Source organism: Salmo salar, chromosome ssa13, assembly GCF_905237065.1.
Source record: "Salmo salar chromosome ssa13, Ssal_v3.1, whole genome shotgun sequence".
In the NCBI taxonomy this organism is placed as follows: Eukaryota; Metazoa; Chordata; class Actinopteri; order Salmoniformes; family Salmonidae; genus Salmo; species Salmo salar.
The window spans coordinates 73,847,220-73,873,190 of NC_059454.1; the positions used below are offsets into that span (position 1 = coordinate 73,847,220).

A 25,971-nucleotide genomic window follows, 5' to 3' on the forward strand; every position below is an offset into this window, starting at 1 on the left:
GCGCCATTTTCACTCTTATTTTTATGTGTGTGTGCTTTCTGAACCATTCATAGCAACTAGCTAACAAATTAGATCATATTGACAACGACTCTCTTTATGACCCTACCTTAGTGGATCCATACAATGATTCTATTATTAATTGACAGCTCTTCATCTCAAGTTCCTCGGCGTACACATCACAGACAAACTGAAATGGTCCACCCACACAGACAGCGTGGTGAAGGCGCAGCAGCGCCTCTTCAACCTCAGGAGGCTGAAGAAATTTGGCTTGTCACCAAAAACACTCACAAACTTTTACAGATGCCTAATCGAGAGCATCCTGTCGGGCTGTATCACCGCCTGGTACGGCAGCTGCTCCGCCCATAACCGGAAGGCTCTCCAGAGGGTAGTGAGGTCTGCACAACGCATCACCGGGTGCAAACTACCTGCCCTCCAGACTGTTAAACAGCCATCACTAACATTGAGTGGCTGCTGCCAACATACTGACTCAACTCAAGCCACTTTAATAATGGGAAAATTGATGTAATCAATTTATCACTTGCCACTTTATATTATTTATATTAGATGATGTTTACATAACCTACATTATTCACCTCATATGTATATACTGTACGCCATACCATCTACTGCATCTTGCCATCTTGCTGTAATTAGATGTATCACTAGCCACTTTAAACAATGCCACTTTATATAATGTTTTCATAACCTACATTACTCATCTCATATGTATATACTGTTCTCTATACCATCTACTGCATCTTGCCATCCTGATGTAATGTATCACTAGCCACCTTAAACAATGCCACTTTATATAATGTTTTCATACCCTACAATACTCATCTCATATGTATATACTGTACTCCATACCATCTATTACATCTTGCCTATGCCGTTTGGCCATCACTCATTTATATATTTTTATGTACATATTCGTATTCATTCCTTTACACTTGTGTACAAGGTAGTTGTTGTGGAATTGGTAGACTACTTGTTAGATATTACTGCATGGTTGGAACTAGAAGCACAAGCATTTTGCTACACTTGCATTAACACCTGCTAACCATGTGTATGTGACAAATAAATTACATTACTGTCTAGTCCTGCTTGAGTAGTGGAGATCTCTATGGTCGACCTGTTTCTCCTTTGCACTGTACTATACTGTGCTGTTCATTGACTATAGCTCAGCATTCAGCGCCTCTTCAACCTCAGGAGACTGAAGAAATTTGGCTTGTCACCTAAAACCCTCAAACTTTTAGATGCACAATTGAGAGCATCCGGTCGGGCTGTATCACCACCTGGTACGGCAACTGCACCACCCACAACCGTAATGCTCTCCAGAGGGTGGTGCGGTCTGCACAACGCCTCACCAGGGGCAAACTACATGCCCTCCAGGACACCTACACCACCCGATGTCACAAGAAGTCCAAAAGGATCATCATGTTCACCCCACTACCATCCAGAAGGCGAGGTCAGTACAGGTGCATCAAAGCTGGGACCGAGAGACTTAAACAGGCATCACTAACATAGAGAGGCTGCTGGCTACATACAGACTTGAAATCATTTGCCACTTTAGTAAATGGATCACTAGTCACTTTAATAATGCCACTTTAATAATGTTTACATATCTTGCATCACTCATCTCATTCCTATGTACTGTATTTTATACCATCCATTGCATCTTGCCTATGCCGCTCTGTCATTGCTCATCCACATGGGGCGGCAGCGTAGCCTTGTGGTTAGTGTTGGACTAGTAACCGAAAGGTTGCAAGTTCAAATCCCCGAGCTGATAAGTTACAAATCTGTTGTTCTGTCCCTGAACAAGGCAGTTAACCCACTGTTCCTAGGCTGTCATTGAAAATAAGAATTTGTTCTTAACTGACTTGCCTAGTAAAATATGTGTATATATATTCTTATTTCCTTCCTTTATTTGTGTTGTGAAATTGTTAGATTACATTTTAGATATTGCTGCACTGTCAGAACTAAAAGCACAAGCAATAACATCTGCTAACCATCTGTATGTGACCAATACAATTTGATTAGTTGACAGTTGACTCTGTGGCTCATGGTCAAACTGATGATCAATGCCGTGGAACGAGCCGTCGGCATGGGGATCTCTATTGACAAAGCATACATCTGAGTATGTTGGCATGAACGATAATAAGTCAACAAAAAATCTGCAGCTTGTAAACAGTCAAAGACCTCCATGTTATTGGACTGATTAAACCAGAGACATGCACAGAAGCTGTCTGATAGCCTGTCTTACTCCCAGCTGAAATAAACACATTTGAGTTTGACTTCTCCGATTCGCAACTTTCCAACGTCGGGGTTGCAGCAGCATTGCTTCGTAACCACGGCACATGGTAGACCTTATCAGTCCTTTTATTCATTTTCTCTTTTTCCTTCTCTCTATCACGCGCACACACACTGCATGGTGCAGAGTGATGGGTGTGGGTAGTTCCTTTAATATGACTGAGAGGAAATGAGTTGGCTGAAGCCTCAGACCTCAGAAGTGCATCATGATCCCATAAGAGTCTCCCTATCTTCTGTACACAGCTTAGAACTAAGAATATCATTGACCCACACAATCCTAGTCTTCAGCTGTTCGACTTTCCTTGTAAGGTAAGGCATATGCCATCTATTTGAGAGGTGTATTCTATTGTCATAAGAACAAGAAAATGCTTCTTTGTCAGCAAAATATTTTCTTCTAGGCTGTAGCGTACTATAAAACTGTGCTGACCATAGAACCTTATTGTTCAATAAATGCAATAGGTGATGTTATTGTTTGATTATAGTGTTAATAAAATAACTGTATAAGAATAACCATAACCTATGGAGGCAGGTTGAGGGGGTTTATTTTGTATGATAATTACTGTTGATGGTACTTTACTACCATAAAGGTCTTATTTATCATTTATTATTCATTTAAAATATAACAATAGCCTACTCTGCAACACCTTTTAATTGTGAATACATCTCTCTCTGACTAGAACTTCTTAGAAAAAGTAAATTGCCGGAAGTTATTTAGTTCTATAAAAAGGTATGCAGCTGTGAAAGGATGTTGTGCATGTTGTCTGATAAATATGTCATTAACATCAAACTCTGGTCAGAGAGAAGTGTGAATTAGTATCATTTACCAGCTGTGTCTGTGGCAAACACAGTTCATGGGAAATGTATGAACTTAACTTTCATTACAGCTAAAATGTAAATGTAGTATTAGGTGCATGTAAGGGTGCTCAGGATTGAGCGTGACTGTCAAAAAAACTGAAGAATGAGATTTATTATGTAAAAATCAAGTCACTTTTCCCCTTTGATTTAGTACAATTGCATACACAATTTTTATTTATCAATTATAGAGATAAAACAGTCTGCTTCAATGTAAAGCAATGAGTCGAAATGGCTTATGACAGTAATAAGTGGCATGTCAACACTGCTCTTACACAGTGTAGGCTAAAATAATCACAAGACTTGGCCAGTTCAAAAATGAGGAAGTGACATGTCATGGAGAAAAAGCAGAAATGCAGAACGATGTTGATGTGGGTGCCCATCAGTTATTTACTTGTATTAGGTCTTTCCACGAAGACATGCTAAAGCGCAAAAATTCAGCATCTTGACATTTCCCCCCGTGCACCCTCTGACTTCTAGGAAGATTTAACCCACTTAAACCTAACATTTCACCAGTTTGTAACGTCATAGTTATTTTGTTGATTTGACAAAGTCATTTCTTTTTTTAAATTTCATGCGATTAGTGATTAATTTACATCTGTCCCTAATTTTAAGATCAACCCTGTTATGTGAGCTGAACTCTTTTTTTTTAATATAGTGAAACTATTCCTTTTAAAAATATTTTTTGCAAAAGAAACATTGAACATCTACAGTGGATTTGGAAAGTTCAGACCCTTTACCTTTTTCCAAATGGTGTTACGTTACAGCCTTATTCTAAAATGGATTTAAAAACAAATAAAAAATTCTCATCAATCTACATACAATACCTCCATAATGACAAGAGAAAACAGGTTTTTCGATTATTTTTTTAAATACCTTAATATTTTTAAAAGGAATAGTTTCACTAGATTAAAAAGAGTTCAGCTCACATAACAGGGTTGATCTTAAAATGAGGGACAGATGTAAATTAATAAGTATTCAGACCCTTTGCTATGAGACTTTAAATTGAGCTCAGGTGCATTCTGTTCCATTGATCATCCTTAAGAGGTTTCAACAACTTGATTTTAGTCCAGCTGTGGTAAATTCAATTCATTGTACATGATTTGGAAAGGCACACACCTGTCTATATAAAAAGGCCCCACAGTTGACAGTGCATTTCAGGCAAAAACCAAGTCATGAGGTCGAAAGAATTGTCCGTAGAGGTCCAAGACAGGATTTTGTCGAGGCACAGATCTAGGAAAGGGTACAAAAACATTTCTGCAGCATTGAAGGTCCCCAAGAACACAATGGCTTCCATCCTTAAATGGAAGAAGTTTGGAACCAACAAGTGTCTTCCTAGAGCTGGCTGCCAAGCCAAACTGAGCAATCGGGGGAGAAGGGTCTTGGTCAGGGTGGTGAGCAAGTACCTGATGTTCTCTCTGAAGGAGTTTCAGAGTTCCTCTGTGGAGATGGGAGAACCTTCCAGAAGGACAACCATCTCTACAACACTCCACCAATCAGGACTTGATGGTAGTAGCCAGATGGAAGCCCCTCCTTTTATTTAACTAGGCAAGTCAGTTAAGAACAAATTCTTATTTCAATGACAGCCTAGGAACAGTGGGTTAACTGCCTTGTTCAGGGGCAGAACGACAGCTTTGTACCTTGTCAGCTCGGGGATTCAATCTTGCAACCTTTCGGTTACTAGTCCAACGCTCTAACCACTAGGCTACGCTGCCGCCCCGCTCCTCAGTAAAATGCACATGACACCCCACTTGGAGTTTGCCAAAAGTCACCTAAAGGAGTCTGACTCTCAGCCAAGTGTCACATCTGGAGGAAACCTGTCACCATCCCTATGGTGAACCATGGTGGTGGCAGCATCATGCTGTGGGGATTTCTTTCAGGGGAGGGACTAGGAGACTAGTTAGGATCAAGGTAAAGATGAATGGAGCAAAGTACAGAGATCCTTGATGAAAACCTGCTCAGGACCTCAGACTGGGGCAAAGGTTCACCTTCCAATAGGACAACAAGCCTAAGCACACAGCCAAGGCAACGCAGGAGTGGTTTCAGGACAAGTCTCAATGTCCTTGAGTGGCCCAGCCAGAGCCGGACTTAAACCCGATCGAACATCCTCTCGAGAGAACTGAAAATAGCTGTGCAGCGACGCTCTCCATCCAACCTGACAGAGCTTGAGAGGATCTACAGAGAAGAATGTGAGAAACTCCCCAGATACAGGTGTGTCAAACTTGTAGCGTCATACCCAAGAAGACTCGAGGCTGTAATTGCTGCCAAAGGTGCTTCAACAAAGTACTGAGTAAAGCGTCTGAATAATTACAGGTGAAGTCAGAAGTTTACATACACTTAGGTTGGAGTCATTAAAACTTGTTTTTCAACCACTCCACACATTTCTTGGTAACAAACTATAGTTTTAGCACATCTAACCGACTACAGACAGATGATTTCATTTATAATTCACTGTATCACAATTCCAGTGGGTCAGAAGTTTAAATACACTAAGTTGACTGTGCCTTTAAACAGCTTGGAAAATTCCAGAAAATGTAATGTCTTTAGAAGCTTCTGATTGACTCAAATGATGTCAATTAGCCTATTGGATGAGTACCTGTGGATGTATTTCAAGGCCTACCTTTATACTCAGTGCCTCTTTTTTCTTTGACATCAAGTGAAATTCAAAAGACCTCCACAAGTCTGGTTCACCCTTGGGAGCAATTTCCAAACGCCTAAAGGTGCCACGTTAGTTCGCAAGTATAAACACCATGGGACCACGCAGCCGTCATACCGCTCAGGAAGGAGACGCGTTCTGTCTCCTAGAGATGAAGGTACGTTGGTGCGAAAAGTGCAAATCAATCCCAGAACAGCAGCAAAGGACCCTGTGAAGATGCTGGAGGAAACGGGAACAAAAGTATCTATATCCACAGTAAAACAAGTCCTATATTGACACAACCTGAAAGGCTGCTCAGCAAGGAAGAAGCCACTGCTCCAAAACCGCCATTAAAAAAGCCAGACTACGGTTTAACTGCACACTCCCTTTTTGGAGAAATGTCCTCTGGTCTGATGAAACAAAAATAGAACTGTTAGGCCATAATGACCATCGTTATGTTTGGAGGAAAAAGGGGGAGGCTTGCAAGCCAAAGAACACCATCCCAACCGTGAAGCACAGGGGTGGCAGCATCATGTTGTGGGGGTGCTTTGCTGCAGGAGGGACTGGTGCACTTCACAAAATAGATGACATCATGAAGATGGAAAATTATGTGGATATATTGAAGCAACATCTCAAGACATTAGTCAGGAAGTTAAAGCTTGGTTGCAAATGTGTCTTCCAACTGGACAATGACCCCAAGCATACTTCCAAGTTGTGGCAAAATGGCTTAAGGACAACAAAGTCAAGGTATTGGAGTGGCCATCACAAAGCCCTGACCTCAATTCTATGGAAAATTTGTGGGCAGAACTGAAAAAGCATGTGCGAGCAAGGAGGCCTACAAACCTGACTCAGTTACATCAGCTCTGTCTGGAGGAATGGGTCAAAATTCACCCAACTTATTGTGGGAAGCTTGTGGAAGGCTACCCGAAACGCTTGACCCAAGTTAAACAATTTAAAGGCAATGCTACCAAATACTAATTGAGTGTATGTAAACTTCTGACCCACTGGGAATGTGATGAAAGAAATGAAAGCTGAAATAAATCATTCTCTCTACTATTATTCTGACATTTCACATTCTTAAAATAAAGTGGTGAGCCTAACTGACCTAAGACAGGGAATGTTTACTTAGATAAGTCAGGAATTGTGAAAAACTGAGTTTAGATGTATTTGGCTATGGTGTATGTAAACTTCTGACTTCAACTGTATGTAAATGTGATATTTACATTTTTTATATTGAATACATTTTCAGAAATTTTAAAACAGTTTTTGTTTTGTCATTATGTAGTGTTGTGTACTTTTGAATAATAAGGCTGTAATGTAACAAAATGTGGAAAAAGTCAAGGGGTCTGAATATTTTCCAAATGCACTGTAATTGTCAAATCAGTGTAAATGCAAGTAACCTGGTTCTACTCCTTTTGGACATTTTCTGGTGGGAAACTAAGCACGTCGAGCATGACAGACTAGACAGGCTAGACATTTGTTTTTATACTTTGTGTAGGTTGCATCCAATTGCCACTCCCTGTTGCACACAAGCTTCGATTCCCCATCACAAGGGGATTGATGGCTGATTTAACATGAAATTGTCAACCCTGTTACTTTATTTGGCACTTAGGGAAACTTGTTTTTTATGAAGTTGAACATGTTAAAATTATGTGCAATCAAACGTTTCTTTTTTAACAAGTTACACCTCTTGAAATGGCTTCTTGAAAGATTTTTCTAAGGAATTCATGAGGTCATCATCAATTACTTACATGTATATTTGGGCTCTTTTGTGCACTGTGGACTAGATCACTCATGGAACCTTTACGGGACACTTTACGAGAACTCTTCTGGCTGTGGGTGGTTCTTGGAATGATTTTTGTTTCCTTGGTAATAGGTCTCATCTTCATTCTTATCAACAAGTGTATTTCCAAAAGTAAGTATTTTCAATTACACGATTACATCAGAAGCATTATTGTGAGCGTTACAGATCCATTTCTCAACTTATATGAACTGTCTTTTTTTTTTTTTACAGCTGCTGAACAATACAATACAAGTACACCAAGTCGCACCACACCTCAGTATTATGCCCAGTAAGTCTCTTGCACTATTTTCAGCTGATATAAATGTAACCTACATTTCTATTGACATTTATAGAGGTTGAATTTGTTGACTCATCATTCATTATCACAATTAAAACCACAAGTTTGGTCCTCTCTTCCCCTCAAACCTTTGATTCAATTTAGGGCGAGTTGTTTTTTAAGCATTCTTAGTTGTCCAGGGAAGGGAGGGATTTTGTAAAAAGTTTTTTCCAAAGTGGAGATCTAATTGCTCGGGTTTCTCCCCTATCCAGGAGCAGCAAATATCATCCCAAAGATCTGGAGGATGATTTGCCTCCTTTACCACCAAGGACTCAGTTTCTCACATCCTCTCCCAGTAAGCATCAGGTTTCATTCGATAAGCCTTGAAATGCAATCATGAGCACACATTGGGAGTAATATTACACAATGATAAGCTGTTTTGTTAGAACATTCACAATAGGAGCCTTTTAAGCCCACACAGTAACAAAACACTTTTTAGGCCCTGTACAATGTCAGCCTCAACTGTCAATAATGTGCGTCTTTGCTTTCCAGAGACCGAAAGCTATGAGAACCTTGTAGGGCTACCTGACTATGTGAAAGTAGATGACAATGCCCCTCCTCCACCGTACCATCACACAGAGACACTGGTGTGTAAGGACAATTGCCATGATGGCATTGCTGAGGACTACGATGACATCAGAGCAGACAGACAGATTGAGGAGGACTATGATGATCTGGGATAAAGCCAGAGGCAACAGAGACTATACTAAAGGAACTGTTGTGGTACATATGTAATGTATACTCCTACTAGCCAAAAATAGATGTTCTGTAGAAGTACGACTATCCCTCAGCTGATATGGCTTCATGTTTTAATCATTTATTTGGCAATGCTTTACCAGTTTGCAGAAAACTAAAGTATAGCTTTCTGGTACTTACCAAAAAGCTCTCTTGTAACAATTTCTTACTTTTAAGAATTCAACACAAATTAGTTGTGTTTCAGGGTTTACAGTCATGGCCAAAAGTTGAGAATGACACATTAATTTTCCCCAATCTGCTGCCTCAGTTTGTATGATGGCAATTTGCATATACTCCAGAATGTTATGAAGAGTGATCAGATGAATTGCAAAGTCCCTCTTTGCCATGCATATGACCTGAATCCCCAAAAAACAGTTCCTCTGCATTTCAGCCCTGCCACAAAAGGACCAGCTGACATGTCAGTGATTCTCTCGTTAACACAGGTGTGAGTGTTGATGAGGACAAGGCTGGAGATCACTCTGTCATGCTGATTGAGTTCGAATAACAGACTGGAAGCTTCAAAAGGAGGGTGGTGTTTGGAATCATTGTTCTTCCTCTGTCAACCATGGTTACCTGCAAGGAAACACGTGCCGTCATCATTGCTTTGCACAAAAAGGGCTTCACAGGCAAGGATATTGATGCCAGTAAGATTGCACCTAAATCAACCATTTATCAGATAAAGAACTTCGAGAGCAGTTCAATTGTTGTGAAGAAGGCTTCAGAGCACCCAAGAAAGTCCAGCAAGCGCAAGGACCATCTCCTAAAGTTGATTCAGCTGTGGGATCGGGACACCACCAGTACAGAGTTTGCTCAGGAATGGCAGCAGGCAGGTGTGAGTGCATCTGCACGAACAGTGAGGCGAATACTTTTTTGGAGGATGGCCTGGTGTCAAGAAGGGTAGCAAAGAAGCCACAGACTGATATTCTGATATCCCAGAAGGGACAGACTGATATTCTGCAAAAGGTACAGGGTTTGGACTGCTGAGGACTGGGGTAAAGTCATCTTCTCTGATGAATCCCCTTTCCGATTGGGGCATGCGGAAAAAAATCTTGTCCAGAGAAGACAAGGTGAGCGCTACCATCAGTCCTGTGTCATGTCAACAGTAAAGCATCCTGAGACAATTCATGTGTGGGGTTGCTTCTCAGCCAAGGGAGTGGGCTCACTCACAATTTTGCCTAAGAACACAGCCATGAATAAAGAATGGTACCAACACGTCCTCCCAACCAGCCAGGAACAGTTTGGTGTTGAACAATGCCTTTTCCAGCATGATGGAGCACCTTGCCCTAAGGCAAAAGTGATAACTAAGTGGCTCGGGGAACAAAACATCAATATTTTGGGTCCGTGGCCAGGAAACTCCCCAGACCTTAATCCCATTGAGAACTTGTGGTCAATCCTCAAGAGGCAGGTGGACAAACAAAAACTCACAAATTCTGACAAACTCCTAGCATTGATTATGCAAGAATGGGCTGTCATCAGTCAGGATGTGGCCCAGAAGTTAATTGACAGCATGCCAGGGCGGATTGCAGAGGTCTTGAAAAAGAAGGGCCAACACTGCAAATAGACTCTTTGTATCAACTGAATGTAATTGTCAATAAAAGCCTTTGACACTTATGAAATGCTTGTAATTATACTTCAGTATTCCATAGTAACATCTGACAAAAATATCTAAAGACACTGAAGCAGATAACTTTCTGGAAATTAATGTGTCATTCTCAACTTTTGGCCACGACTGTACTATGTAACTAAACTATTAGGCTGTAGTTAGCAGAAAAGCTGTGTAGTTACAAAATGAATATTGAATATAATGGAAAAATGTGCACAGAAAATTAACAATCACCATATGCTGGTCAATGGTGCTCGTTTTGCAAACTTATTAAATCCCATAGACCAAACCAGTTGTATCAGGAATCAACACAAGTGGTATATTTATCCATTTTACTCAGTCTTTATATCTGAGCAGTAATCTGATGCTTGCTGAGTTTATAAACCAGCGTAGTTGTTGAAACCCTGTAGTTCTAGGAATCATCAATGTTAGATTGTGTTTATAACTGTGCTCACTGTGGATCATGAAGCAGCAGACCTTGCCATGTAAAACATGACATTGTTTTATGAAACCAATAACTGTAAAAGGTTTCCAACAGATCGGATATAGAGTATAAGAATAGAAATGGGTGAAAAGGTGACTTCCCTTGTCCACCAGTGACAACTTCCTTTCGCAAAGTTAAAAATTAGATCCTCTGGTTATTGACAATGGAACAAATAGGCATTTCAAAATCTGTATTGATTAAAATACAAATGTAATCTACAAGCCCTGCCATAAAGGTAAAAAACTGCAAAAAAGTGAAGCGTTTACCACTTACTGTATGCAACCGAAACTTTTGAAAAAAGTAGCCGTTTAGTTTCAGTTTGAATACTGAAGGGTTTGTTGCAGGGGTTTCAAAATGGCTAGTCTCTTGTCGAGCCTAGAAGCTTGGCATGCAACACAAATGGTCGGTCAAATTTACTCCCTTCCTTCCACACTGCAATGTCTTCTACCAGAGGAGGGCAGTACAGAGTAACGTATGCATGTTTGATTTGTCCACAGTACATTTTTTTTCTACAGTTGTAATAAACAATTTAAGCGTTCTCACATTATTGATCCTAGTGCATCCAAGCACTCTTGGTACTGGAATCAAATGATTGAATACATTTCAAATTTCATTATGGAACTCCTTACAGAAAAACTTGCTTCAACTGATGCAACAGTGCAGAAAAATTACAAAGAAAATATCTCCTGCATTATCTACATATGCCACACATTTATTCTTTTTAAAAAGTAAAGGAAAACACTCAATCTGAATTCATTCATTCAGATTTTTTCCTCCACTGTTTCCCATCATTTGACAATATTGTTGAGCCTCATTTTTTCCCCACAGAGAAAGCCAAATCTCAACGCAACCAAAGGTTAACCATCAAAAGTCACTTCCTGTTACATCCACTCATGTGGTCTTAAAGTGAGTCTGGCTTATTGAACAGTTTGAGGGAGATGTAAGTCACACACCAAACTCCGAAAAGCTCTGGTTGGAGATTGGCGTTGTCCATCCAGAACTAGAGAAACAAGTCGGAAAAAAAGACCAAGTTTGTCCCTCTTGTCTCTCACTGAGGAAAAGTCCATTATAAAGTGATCCTGTGGTGGGGGGCTAGATTAACCCCCGAGGCGCTGTCCCTCTCCCCAGGCGAACCCCCCCGGACGCTCTTCAGGAAGAGGGTTGTAGTTGGCATCCTCCTCTGGAGTGTCAAACAGCATCTTACTGTGAGAGAGAGAATTACAGAGACAGGTGAAAGACCTACATACAGTGCATTCGGGAAAATATTCAGACTTTTTCCACATTTTGTTATGTTACAGCCTTACTATAAAATGGGTTAAATTGTTTGTTTTCCTCAATCTACACACACAGACACAATACCCCATTAATGTCAAAGCGAAAAGTATAGATATTTTTATTTAAAAAAAACATACCTTATTTACATAAGTATTCAGACTCTTTGCATAGAAAAATGTGAGAAACTCCCCAAATACAAGTGTGCCAAGCTTGTAGCATAATACCCAAGAAATCGAGGCTGTAATCGCTGCCAAAGGTGCTTCAACAAAGTACTGAGTAAAGGGTCTGAATACTTATGTAAATGGTTATTTCTTTTTTGCACAAAAATCGAAAAAAACCTGTTTTTGCTTTGTCATTATGGGGTATTGTGTGTAGATTGATGAGAAAAACAAAACAATTCAATCAATTTTAGAATAAGGCAGTAACAAAACATGGAAAAAGTCAAGGGGTCTGAATACTTTCCAAATGCACTGTATACCAAACAAAGCACAGGGCAATATGCTTAAGATACATAAATATAGTTGAAGTCAGAAGTTTACATACATTTAAACTCAGTTTCACTATTCCTGACATTTAATCCTAGTAAACATTTCCTGTCTTAGGTCAGTTAGGATCACCACTTTATTTTAAGAATGTGAAATGTCAGAATAATAGCAGAGAGAATGATTTCAGCTTTTATTTCTTTCATCACATTCCCAGTGGGTCAGAAGTTGACATACCCTCAATTAGTATTTGGTAGCATTGCTTTTAAATTGTTTAACTTGGGTCAAACATTTTGGGTAGCCTTCCACAAGCTTCCCACAACAAGTTGGGTGAATTTTGGCCCATTCCTCCTGACAGAGCTGGTGTAACTGAGTCAGGTTTGTAGGCCTCCTTGCTTGCACACGCTTTTTCAGTTCTGCCCACAAACATTGTATGGGATTGAGGTCAGGGCTTTGTGAAGGCCACTCCAATACCTTGACTTTGTTGTCCTTAAGCCATTTTGCCACAACTTTGGAAGTATGCTTGGGGTTGTTGCAAACCATAGTCTGGCTTTTTTTATGGCGGTTTTGGAGCAGTGGCTTTTTCCTTGCTGAGCGGCCTTTCAGGTTGTGTCGATATAGGACTCGTTTTACTGTGGATATAGATACTTTTGTACCCGTTTCCTCCAGCATCTTCACAAGGTCCTTTGCTGTTGTTCTGGGATTGATTTGCACTTTTCTCACCAAAGTATGTTCATCTCTAGGAGACAGAACGCGTCTCCTTCCTGAGCGGTATGACGGCTGCGTGGTCCCATGGTGTTTATACTTGCGTACTATTGTTTGTACAGATGAAGATGGTACCTTCAGGTGTTTGGAAATTGCTCCCAAGGATGAACCAGACTTGAGGTCTACAATTTTTATTCTGAGGTCTTGGCTTATTTCTTTTGATATTCCCATGATGTCAAGCAAAGAGGCACCAAGTTTGAAGGTAGGCCTTGAAATACATCCACAGGTACAGCTCCAATTGACTCAAATTATGTCAATTAGCCTATCAGAAGCTTCTAAAGCCATGACATCATTTTCTGGAATTTCGCAAGCTGTTTAAAGGCACAGTCAACTTAGTGCATGTAAACTTCTGACCAACTGGAATTTTGATACAGTGAATTATAAGTGAAATAATCTGTCTGTAAACAATTGTTGTAAAAATGACTTGTGTCATGCACAAAGTAGATGTCCTAACCGACTTGCCAAAACTACAGTTTGTTAACAAGAAATTTGTGAAGTGGTTGAAAAACGAGTTTTAATGACTCCAATCTAAGTGTATGTAAACTTCCAACTTCAACTGTACATACATAACGCATCTGATAAATGGATGGTATATTTCTACTTTTATTAAGAGCTATTGATGTGCCCTTCCTTTTCTAGAATAATACCAATCAGCATAGACATTGTCACAGCCACTCCCAAGGACAGCATACTTTCAGAACACCATGTCAAAACATTGGTTACAACATTGTAAATGTTGGCAATTTCCATATTGTAATAACTAATTGTTTACCCATCTCTCCAGCAACATTACCATCTCTCAGCAGACTTGTGGGGTAAACACTGCAGTTTCTATCATAAGACAAACTCATTCTTGGACAGTACTAGAACCATATCAAACTTATAAATGGCCAAACTTACAGAAAAAAGGGAGTCTTGAGCCATCTGCCACCACCTGGCTGGTTTGGGAACACATCCTCCAGAAAGAAGTACACATGACCCACAGCGATACCTTAGGGAAGGAAATACAGCATTGATCCAACTAGTCACCACTACTCAATGGTCAATAAGGCAACAACATTTTGGATCTTAAAGCCATTAATAACATTGATGCATTACAGAAATTTGCTATGGTGGTTAGAGCGACTGGTACCTAGTAAATCCACAATGATGGAGTTGCCCAGCAACAGAGAGAATCCCATGAGCACCCAAGGGAGAAAGGGCGCCTGAAAGTTCAGCAGGCCAAAGAAGTTCATGCGAACGTTGGGGTTACGCCTGCTCCACACGTACACCAGCATGATGGTGAAGGCTTGGCCCAAGAACACCAGACTCACAAAGGTGCCAAATATCTTTGTGCTTACTGAGAAAAAAAGTGATTGGTGGATTGAATTGTGGCATACAGCATTATTCGAGTTGATTTACCCTAACTTAGGAAAGGGGATACCTAGTCAGTTGCACAACTGAATGCATTCAACCAAGATGTGTATTCTGCATTTAACCCAACCCCTCTGAATCAGAGCGGTGCGGGGGGCTGCCTTAACCGACATCGGCGGCATAACGGTTGATTTACCCCCCTTGTCGGCTCAAGGATTCGAACCAGCGACCATTCGGTTACTGGCCCAAAGCTCTTAACCTCTAGGCTACCTGTCGCCAACTGCAGACAATCAACCAATTGATTCTCAAGTTTGACAACTAGCCTAAACAAAGCTTTACATTTAAAAAAAATATTATATTCAGGTGGCAAGAAATGTGACTGTTGCGTAAGAGCTTCTCATTAAGGCACCTGTGGATAACATAGGCCTACATATTTCCTGTACACACATACAGCATTATACAACAGTAGGCCTTATTAAGAGCTCAATCAGAAGCTTGCTAAAAATATCACAAATACAGGTACATTAAGTGTATGTGGTGCTGAACATGTCTCGACTCCTGCGGTATCAACTAAGACCATGAAAGTAACAGTGTTACAAGGATACAGTCATCAGAAGGCCACCGAAGAGGAACATGAAGACAAAGTCAGCGGTGCGGCCCCTGAAAGAGCCCTCCTCCAGCATACGACAGTATCGGTACCTGGAAGCCAACAGTTAAGGTAATCTGGCAAGGGCAAAGCAAATACTAAACCTATATTTCACTATGATTAGACAGTTGCATCATGATTAAAAATAAATGAAACATGGCTCGCCTTCTTGTTCAAGACAAGCATTTTATGAGTCGCATAGTGCTTCCAATCAAAGGGACGCAAAATATACATTTCACAAGTACACTCAGAGCAAGACATGTGCAACAGAAAAAGGATACAAAAAAATCATATTGAAAAGGAAGTTGAAGCCAACTGGACCAAAAAATAGAAAGTTGGTTATGAGTCTCCATACCTACAAGACAGAACAGAGAAATCAGTCAACCTAGCATTACATTTTATTTTTTAACTGCTACGCTTATACACAGCAGGCCTAAGATTAAAAACTTCAAAATGTTTTGTCATATCTGATACAGTAGCTAAATGACCAATTGCATGTACTCACCTGATAATTCCTTAGTATCAAATCAGGGTTGAAGTATAGTTGGAAAGGTGTGATGAGCTCTAATTGCTGAGTGTGAGAGCAAAGAAAGTGTCATCATTAGAATCAATAGTTCACCTGATGATACAACTTTTGTCAGAAAACGCTAAGTTAAGTCAACCATGAACTATCATCAATCTTGGGGAATTCTTGACAGTCTTTTAAACAGCAGTTAACAAACTGCAACCCTATGCTTAGCATGCTGAAGTTAACTAAGGTAAACGGTAGCTTTCGAAAACCCTTTTTCAGCGGTTATCGTTGGCCACGGCAGGCCGTGTGAACTACAATTCCGACGCTGTGTTTTAGCGTCCATAATTATCGCTTGCGAAACGGGTTTTCGAAAGATATGGCCCTCATCTTTCATATCAGCGAGAAAGAATCTTTCAAATAAAAAAGTTACAGTAAGTATAACCAATGTTCCCTCTAAGCTGTGACGCGGCCTATCAGTCCACGGAGAGAAGCACAAGATAGGGAAAACTAGAAAGTTGATGAAGTTCTGTTAGTTAATACTATCAACGTTTCCCTTTACTGTGGCAATTGTGATCGAATCAACGCAATAGCCACTTTCAATGCAACTTACTAAAACAAAAACGAACTATGCAAGAGATTTTGTTGTAGGCACAACGCAAATGCATCCAACAAGTTTGTAGAGTCACAAGCTTGATGTAATCATTGTGTGCTAGGAATATGGGATCAAATACTAAACCTTTGACTACTTTAACACACCTAAGTGAATTTGTCCCTATACTTTTTGGTCTATGTACAGAAAGAGCTGTAATTTTGAAACAGTTCAACCGATATGGATGAAAATACCCTCAAATTAAAGCTGACAGTCTGCACTTTAATCCAAAGTGTTTGAGTACAGAGCCAAAATGAAAGAAATGAGTAATTGTCCCAATACTTTTAGAGCTCACTATATATGATTTGGCATGGCACACTGTCTAAGAGCTACTGAAGATTGAAAGCAAAAATGTTATAAATACATGTATTTTTAACAACGTGAATATATAATTTTCATACAGTGGTGTAGAGTACTAACGTAAAAATACTTATTACTTACTTTTTTGTATCTCTACTTTACTATTTATATTTGACAACTTTTACTTCACTACATTCCTAAAGAAAGTAATGTACTTTTTATTCCATACATTTTCCCTGACACACAAAAGTACTCGTTACATTTTGAATGCTTAGCAGGACAGGAAAATAGTCAAATTCACACACTTATCAAGAGAACATCCCTGGTCATCCCTACTGCCTCTGATCTGGTGGAATCACTAAATACAAATGCTTCATTTCATCTTAGTGTTGGAGTGTGCACCTGGCTATACGTAAATTCAAAAAATTTAAATTAAATTGTGCCTTCTGGTTTTCTCAATATAAGGAATTTTAAATGATTTGATACTTAAGTACACTGCTCAAAAAAATAAAGGGAACACTTAAACAACACAATGTAACTCCAAGTCAGTCACACTTCTGTGAAATCAAACTGTCCACTTAGGAAGCAACACTGATTGACAATACATTTTACATGCTGTTGTGCAAATGGAATAGACAACAGGTGGAAATTATAGGCAATTAGCAAGACACCCACAATAAAGGAGTGGTTCTGCAGGTGGTGACCACAGACCACTTCTCAGTTCCTATGCTTCCTGGCTGATGTTTTGGTCACTTTTGAATGCTGGCGGTGCTTTCACTCTAGTGGTAGCATGAGACGGAGTCTACAACCCACACAAGTGGCTCAGGTAGTGCAGCTCATCCAGGATGGCACATCAATGCGAGCTGTGGCAAGAAGGTTTGCTGTGTCTGTCAGCGTGTCCAGAGCATGGAGGCGCTACCAGAAGACAGGCCAGTACATCAGGAGACGTGGAGGAGGCCGTAGGAGGGCAACAACCCAGCAGCAGGACCGCTACCTCCGCCTTTGTGCAAGGAGGAGCAGGAGGAGCACTGCCAGAGCCCTGCAAAATGACCTCCAGCAGGCCACAAATGTGCATGTGTCTGCTCAAACGGTCAGAAACAGACTCCATGAGGGTGGTATGAGGGCCCGACATCCACAGGTGGGGGTTGTGCTTACAGCCCAACACCGTGCAGGACGTTTGGCATTTGCCAGAGAACACCAAGATTGGCAAGACTGGCGCCCTGTGCTCTTCAGATGAAAGCAGGTTCACAGACAGATGTGACAGAGTCTGGAGACGCCGTGGAGAACGTTCTGCTGCCTGCAACATCCTCCAGCATGACCGGTTTGGCGGTGGGTCAGTCATGGTGTGGGGTGGCATTTCTTTGGGGGGGCCGCACAGCCCTCCATGTGCTCGCCAGAAATAGCCTGACTGCCATTAGGTACCGAGATGAGATCCTCAGACCCCTTGTGAGACCATATGCTGGTGCCGTTGGCCCTGGGTTCCTCCTAATGCAAGACAATGCTAGACCTCATGTGGCTGGAGTGTGTTAGCAGTTCCTGCAAGAGGAAAGCATTGATGCTATGGAGTTGTCCGCCCGTTCCCCAGACCTGAATCCAATTGAGCACATCTGGGACATCATGTCTCGCTCCATCCACCAACGCCACATTGCACCACAGACTGTCCAGGAGTTGGTGGATGCTTTAGTCCAGGTCTGGGAGGAGATCCCTCAGGAGACCATCCGCCACCTCATCAGGAGCATGCCCAGGCGTTGTAGGGAGGTCATACAGGCACGTGGAGGCCACACACACTACTGAGCCTCATTTTGACTTGTTTTAAGGACATTACATCAAAGTTGGATCAGCCTGTAGTGTGGTTTTCCACTTTAATTTTGAGTGTGACTCCAAATCCAGACCTCCATGGGTTGATAAATTGGATTTCCATTGATTATTTTTGTGTGATTTTGTTGTCAGCACATTCAACTATGTAAAGAAAAAAGTATTTTAATAAGATTATTTCATTCAGATCTAGGATGAGTTATTTTAGTGTTCCCTTTATTTGTTTGAGCAGTGTATATTTAGCAATTACATTTACTTTTGATACTTAAGTATATTTAAAACCAAATATTTTTAGACTTTTACTCAAGTAGTATTTTACTGGGTGACTTTCACTTGAGTCATTTTCTATTAAGGCATCTTTACTTTTACTCAAGTATAACAATTGGGTACTTTTTCCACCGGTCATGGCACGCTTTGTATAAGAACTATTGAAAATCGTTAATAGCAGCCTGGAGTGTATTAGAGGATGATTAATCAGACCACTAGGAGGAGGAGAGATCTGACTTGTTCATTAGCATGATGTCTTGCTAGCTAGATGTATGCTACGTTCAAAACAACTGGGAACACGGAAAAATACGAGGTCCATTTTTATTTTAAATGTAACCTTTATTGAACTAGGAAAGTCAGTTAAGAACAAATTGTTATTTACAATGACAGCCTACCCCGGCCAAACCTGGACGACGATGGGCCAATTGTGCACCGCCCTAAGGGACTCCCAATCCCGGCCGGATGTGATACAGCCTGGATTCGAACCAGGGACTGTAGTGACGCCTCTTGCACTGAGATGCAGTGTCTTAGACCGCTGCGCCACTTGGGAGGCCTTCAAACCATGACGTTAGTGATATTCAGGTCGGGAATTATAGAAAGAGGCCCGAGTTTCCGAGTCGGAATTCAGAATTGAATAACATTTCAAATAGACCTCAGTCGGAGCTCTTTTTTTCGCGAGTTCCCATTTGTTGTGAACGCACAGAAGTCGGAGACTCTCGAGTTCCCAGTTGTTTTGATTGCGGCAGTAAACCGCACAAAAAACAGTCATGTAAATGTTACGAGATGTAGCTGTGCTCACAGATAATCATACATTTATAAGTTTCGCTACCAACTGCATAGTCTATTTAGCTGGCTACTGACCATTGCACACATTTGGTCAATTCGATCAAGGTCGGTGACAGCCCAACTACAGTCAATAACAATTGTTTGGCGACACAAACACAGCTGTCTAGCTAATTGATGTGCACTACCGTACTGTCTTTGGCACTTCTGTTTTGCCAGAGACGCGCTAGCTAAAAGCAGCAAGCTAGTGAGTTAGCAGACTGACATCCACGGCTAAACGCCAAGCCCTGACCCTGTCTACATTGCCGACAAGAACATGTTTCAGATGAAATTCTAATATCTTACCACGGCAGCGGTGGTGAGGACGCAGGCAGTTGTGTATGCCCGAGTTACAACAGGAATCTGTAAATATTCCTGCTGAAAAGTCTGGTAAGCCATTTTGGACTAACTGAAGGCTTCCGGCACTTTCTTGACACGTCATCACATGGTGAGAAAATGCCGCGTTCATAACAACTGGGAACTCGTCAAATCATGACGTCAGTGACCTTCAGGTCGGAAATTCGGAGCTCTAGAAAGAGGCCTGAGTTCCCGAGTTGGAATTCAGAGTTGGGTGACCGTTCAAATAGATTCTCCGAGTCGGAGCTCGTTTTTTTCGAGTGCGAAATTGTTTTGAACTCTCGGAAGTCGGAGAATTCCAAGTTGTTAGGAACGCGGCATAAAGGGGAGTTGCTGTGAGTTTTTATGATCTGTCATTGGTTTGTCAGTCCACGTCCTTTTTGTGTGAGCCAATGGTGTGAGCGAACCACACACCTGTCAATCACATAGTCGATGAAACGATGGCATTCATTGATTGGTCCGCGTATGTCTCTACAGCAAATAGGATGAAGGGGGGTGAGGTTTTGACTAGATGGGAATGGATTTTCTTTCATGTATTTTTCATCCGTCACGAGGTTAGATACAGTATTTAAAATATATTCAGTGTCAACAAAGTTAACATACATTGCATTATCCCGTAACCACCTTTAATTTACATCTTATACTTATATTGTGTGTGTGTGTGTTTTCTTCAATATGGCAATGAATAAGGACAAATAACTGCGCATATTACTTTATTTATGAAGTATTCCACTAAATGAAAGAACTTGACCAATGACAGCTGACAGTATTTACTCTTCCATCTCCGTTGCGTTTTTACATCTTCCTCAATTTTAAGTCTGGGGTGTACACCATGTGATTTTATTTGCCATATGCCTTTTTCAACACCTTTTCTCATCCTTTCTCTCCCTGTTTCCTTTCGTTATATTTCCTTGCAACATCCACCAGGTGGGCTTTTTCCTCACTTGTTCCTTTACTCTCTTCTGTTCTAGCTCTGAGAGGCTCTTTTACTTTGTTCTTCTCCAACATCTCTCTTTCCTCTCCTGCTTCGCCCTGACTCTCTCAGCACTTCTAGTTTCCATAACTTTACAATGATGCATCTGAAAGAGAAGTCCCATGTAAGACAGTGATCTGCAATATTATTATTACTCATTCTCTAGCATGAAGTCAATTTAATCTATTGAATCCTAAATATGACACTTAATTGACATTCCTGAACTTTGACTGGTTAAATGGAGTACTGTACCTGTGCCTGCTCTTGTTTTCTGAACCTCAGGACATTCTGCAGCTGGTACAGCTTTATTTCTGGCTCCTTCATCCCCTCCTCGATTTCGCTCTTCTCTTTTGCTCACTTCTCTTCTTTCTCCCTTTGCATTCTCTCCATTTCACTATTCTTTCTCTCCCACTCCCCATAAACTCCCATCCCTTCTTCTTGTCCATGCAGGAACAGAATCTTAATCTTCTCTCTTTCCAGAGCCTCTATCGCTCTCTCAGCTCAACTTCTCTGTTGCCTGCATGCTCCTCATCTTAGGATGGATTGCACCAACATGGATTAACTCTTAAAAACTTGGTTAAATCAAGGTTTATCTATTAATCTTGTTGCAGCTAACTTTAAACCTGGTTTAAAATTAATCCTAGTTAAATGTAATCCTTCTAAACTAAGTTTAATTTTGACTTTAAGCCAAGGTAAAATGTAATCTTGTTGCTCCATTATTGTAAAGTCAAATTTAAATTTTGTTTAGGGATTAAATCTAAACTGCCACTGGAGGAGGTTTAAATTAATCACATTTTTAGTGTGTTTACAATTTTAGCTCCTGTGCCTTATCATGTTTGCAAAACTCAACCAGCCAGCAAACTAATTTGACAACAAAGTGCAATTAAATGCATAATTTAGCCCGAAGTGAAAACTCACTTTGCTAGCTAGCTAGCTAGCAATGACCAGTGCAGGTTTGTTTCCACAGAAATAGAATTAGAACATATAACTATGGGGAATCCATTATGACACGTGTCACAAATCATAGTTTAGTGATTTAACTTTAGATGAACTAATCCAGGTTTAAAATTAAGTGGTGCAACACATCTGATTAATTATAAACCTATATTTACAAAATCTAGATTAGCTCTAATCTAAAATTAATTAAAACTTGGTGCAAACCACCCATAATCTCCTCCTTCATCCATTTTTTACCCTGTTGATCCCAGAGGTTTCGTAGGCCAGCCTTGGACCATCTCCCCCTGTCCTCCTTTCAGGCTACTTGGGTCTGATTCCTCTCCTTGGCCTGCTTTGTACAAAGCTGTCTCCAAACCATGCCTTATGAGGTTCCTTTCATTCTACTCTCACACCTTGTCCACCTTTTTCATTTTCAGCTAACAGCCTTTTGTCCACTTTCACCTTCCCTTACTTAGCAAAGGACATTATGTTCTCCATCTTCACCTTTGCTATCTTGACCTCCATATTTTGTCTGTCTGCCACTGCACTTTCTCTCTGTTTCTCAAACACCTCTCTCTCTCTCCAGCTTCCATTGGTTGCAGTGTACCTCAAGTCTCATTCTCAGTAGCTCTTCTATTTGCTTTTGGCTTTCTTGCTCTTGTTCCTTCCTCATCTTGTTGACTTTCTCCAAAAACTCTCTCTACAACTCTCTGTACTTTAATTTAGAAAGTTTTCATAGAATATAAACTCAGCAACAACAAAAAAATGTCCTCTCACTGTCAACTGCGTTTATTTTCAGCAAACTTAACATGTGTAAATATTTGTATGAACATGACAAGATTCAACAAGTGAGACATAAACTGAACAAATCCACAGACGTGTGACTAACAGAAATTGAATAATGTGTCTCTGAACAAAGGGGGGGTCAAAATCAAAAGTATCAGTCAATATCTGGTGTGGCCACCAGGTGCATTAAGTACTGCAGTGCATCTCCTCCTCATGGACTGCACCAGATTTGCCAGTTCTTCCTGTGAGATGTTACCCAACTCTTCCACCATGGCATCTGCAAGTTCCCGGACATTTCTGGGGGGGAATGGCCTTAGCCCTCACCCTCCGATCTAAAAGGTCCCAGACGTGCTCAATAGGATTGAAATCCGGGCTCTTCACTGGCCATGGCAGAACACTGACATTCCTGTCTTGCAGGAAATCATGCACAGAACGAGCAGTATGGCTGGTGGCATTGTCATGCTGGAGGGTCATGTCAGGATGAGCCTGCAGGAAGGGTACCACATGAGGGAGGAGGATGTCTTCCCTGTAACGCACAACGTTGAGATTGCCTGCAATGACAACAAGCTCAGTCCAATGATGCTGTGACACACCGCCCCTGACCATGACGGACCCTCCACCTCCAAATCAATCCCGTTCCAGAGTACAGGCCTCGGTGTAACGCTCATTCCTTCGACGATAAAGGCGAATCCGACCATCACCCCTGGAGAGACGAAACCATGACTTGTCAGTGAAGAGCACTTTTTGCCTGTCCTGTCTGGTCCAACGACGGTGAGTTTGTGCCCATAGGCAACGTTGTTGCCGGTGATGTCTGGTGAGGACCTGCCTTACAACAGGCCTACAAGCCCTCAGTCCAGCGTCTCTCAGCCTATTGCGGACAATCTGAGCACTGATGGAGGGATTGTGAGTTCCTGGTGTAACTCGGGCAGTTGTTGTTGCCATCCTGTACCTGTCCCACAGGTGTGATGTTCAGATGTACCAATCCTGTGCAGGTGTTGTTACACGTGATCTGCCACTGCGAGGATGTCCGTCCTGTCTCCCTGTAGCGCTGTCTTAGGCATCTCACAGTACGGACATTGCAATTTACTGCCCTGGCCATATCTGCATTCCTCATGCCTCCTTGCAGCATGCCTAAGGCACATTCACGCAGATGAGCAGGGACCCTGGGCATCTTTGTTGTGGTGTTTTTCAGAGTCCGTAAAAAGGCCTCTTTGGTGTCCTAAGTTTTCATAACTGTGACCTTAATTGCCTACCGTCTGTAAGCTGTTAGTGTCTTAACGACCGTTCCACAGGTGCATGTTCATTAATTGTTTATGGATCATTGAACACGCATGGGAAACCGTGTTTAAACCCTTTACAATGAACATCTGTGAAGTTATTTGGATTTTTACGAATTATCTTTGAAAGACAGGGTCCTGAAAAAGGGATGTTTCTTTTTTTGCTGACGTCCCCCAAAAAACTTTGCAAAACCTATTGTTGAATACAAATGTGCTGTTTCGTGTTTCCATTACCTATTAGGCCAAATTGCGCATTAATAAATTGGCGACAGCCTGTGCCCTCCCACCTATCTGTTTCATCTCTCAGGCAGCCAGCATCGATAGAATGTAATCATTGACTAATATTTGCCAAATTTTAAGAATTGTCATGTGCCAATTTATCGCCACGGTCTGTGCCATTGTGGAACTTGCACTCCTGTATATCTGAAATAATTGGACGGTGAAACTAGCGAGCCAACCAGATAAGCAAGGCAAAGCAATTCAGGCATTCTTGAAAGTCAGGACAATCCTTTATTGTTGAAAAAAAATATTTTGCAAGACCTGAGCATTTAGAATGAATTATGGAGTGGAGCTTTATAGTTATGCAGTGACGTCACGTACCCAGCGTACCTTCAAAAATTATTTGTCAATCATCATCTATTCGAAAAACACAATTTCCATGATCGTTTGTCGCAATAAAGAAAGTTCGAAAGAAGAAAAATACACCCATGTCGAACGGATCTTTAGAAAATGTATCCTTTATCTGCCGTTTCCATTAGACATGTCACAATTATTTTTTGTGATATTGTCTACTTTGATGCTACAGTGCATTTGGAAAGTATTCAGACCCCTTCTATTTTTCCACATTTTGTTATGTTACATCCTTATTCTAAAATTGCTTATATCAATGTTTTCCTCATCAAACCCATAATGATAGAGGGAAAACTGTTTTTTTTTAATGTTTTGCAAATGTATAATTTTAATTTTTTTAAGTATTCAGACCCTTTGCTATGAGACTCGAAATTGAACTCAGGTGCATCCTGTTTCCATTGATCATCCTTGAGATGTTTCTACAACTTGATTGGAGTCCACCTGTGGTAAATCCAATTGATTGGACATGATTTGGAAAGGCACACACCTGTCTATATGAGATCCCATCCATAGATTATATCAAATAAAATGTAGAGGGAGGGCATAGTGGTTGAAGCCAAAAGGCTGTTCAGTAAGAATGTTGTGATTGTGGAAGGGGGGGACACAGTACAGCATTTTGTGGATTCCAGGTGCAGAAAGAGACTAGAGAGACCCAGAGATATAAAATCCTGCATAATGCATTTTATGAACACCGGTGTGCCACAGGGCTGCGTGCTGAGCCCCCTCCTGTACTCCCTCTTCACCTACGACACGGTTCCAACACATCGTCAAGTTCGCAGACGACGCCACGGTGGTAGGTCTGATCAGTGACAATGATGAGTCAGCCTACAGGGAGGAGGTCAAGCACCTGGCTGCATGGTGCACTGACAACAACATGGCCCTCAATGCAAAGAAAACCAAGGAGCTCATTGTGGATTACAGGAAGTCTAAAAGCTGCAGCCACGCCCCACTTCTCATTGATGGAACTGAGGTGGAGTGTGTGCCCAGCTTCAAATTCCTGGGTGTCTACATCTCCGATGACCTCTCCTGGACCCTCAACACCTCAACCCTGGTCAATATGGCACAGCAGCACCTGTACTTTTTGAGGAGGCTGAAGAAGGCCCGCCTGTCTCCCAAGATCCTGTTGAACTTTTACCGCTGCACAGTGGAGAGCATTCTGACTAACTGCGCCACAGTGTGGTTTGGCGGATGCTCCATGTCCGACCGGTAGGCCCTGCAATGGGTGGTGAAAACCTCCCAGCACATCACTTGTGCCCAGCTCCCTGCCATCGTAGATCTCCAGCGCAAGCGGTGTCTGCGTAGGGTGCACGGCATCATCAGGGACCCTGAGTTTTTCCCTCATTCCCAGCATAAGGCGCTAGTCGATTCAGGCGCAGCAGGGAATTTCA

At 41.3% G+C, this 25,971-nt stretch overlaps 1 protein-coding gene across 1 annotated transcript; it reads right to left on the reverse strand.

Annotated features, from left to right (window-relative positions):
- Nucleotides 1–10,914: 10,914 nt before the first annotated feature.
- On the reverse strand, nt 10,915–20,101 carry LOC106567674 (derlin-2). The gene is made up of 7 exons (XM_014137233.2): nt 19,931–20,101; nt 15,766–15,831; nt 15,542–15,615; nt 15,220–15,313; nt 14,394–14,589; nt 14,162–14,252; nt 10,915–11,942 (listed from the first exon to the last, which is right to left on the reverse strand). Exons 1-7 carry the CDS (start codon nt 20,021–20,023, stop codon nt 11,837–11,839), a joined length of 720 nt encoding a protein of 239 aa, XP_013992708.1. The 5' UTR covers nt 20,024–20,101; the 3' UTR covers nt 10,915–11,836.
- Nucleotides 20,102–25,971: the final 5,870 nt, after the last annotated feature.

Excerpts from the sequence above, each read along its gene's own strand:
- LOC106567674 (XM_014137233.2), bottom strand. The coding sequence starts at position 20,023 with ATGGCTTACCAGACTTTTCAGCAGGAATATTTACAGATTCCTGTTGTA. Across the intron at positions 15,832-19,930 it reads TCCTCACCACCGCTGCCGTG|CAATTAGAGCTCATCACACC; the intron begins GTAAGATATTAG and ends TCTCACACTCAG. Across the intron at positions 14,590-15,219 it reads TCGGTGGCCTTCTGATGACT|ATATTTGGCACCTTTGTGAG; the intron begins GTATCCTTGTAA and ends GTAAGCACAAAG.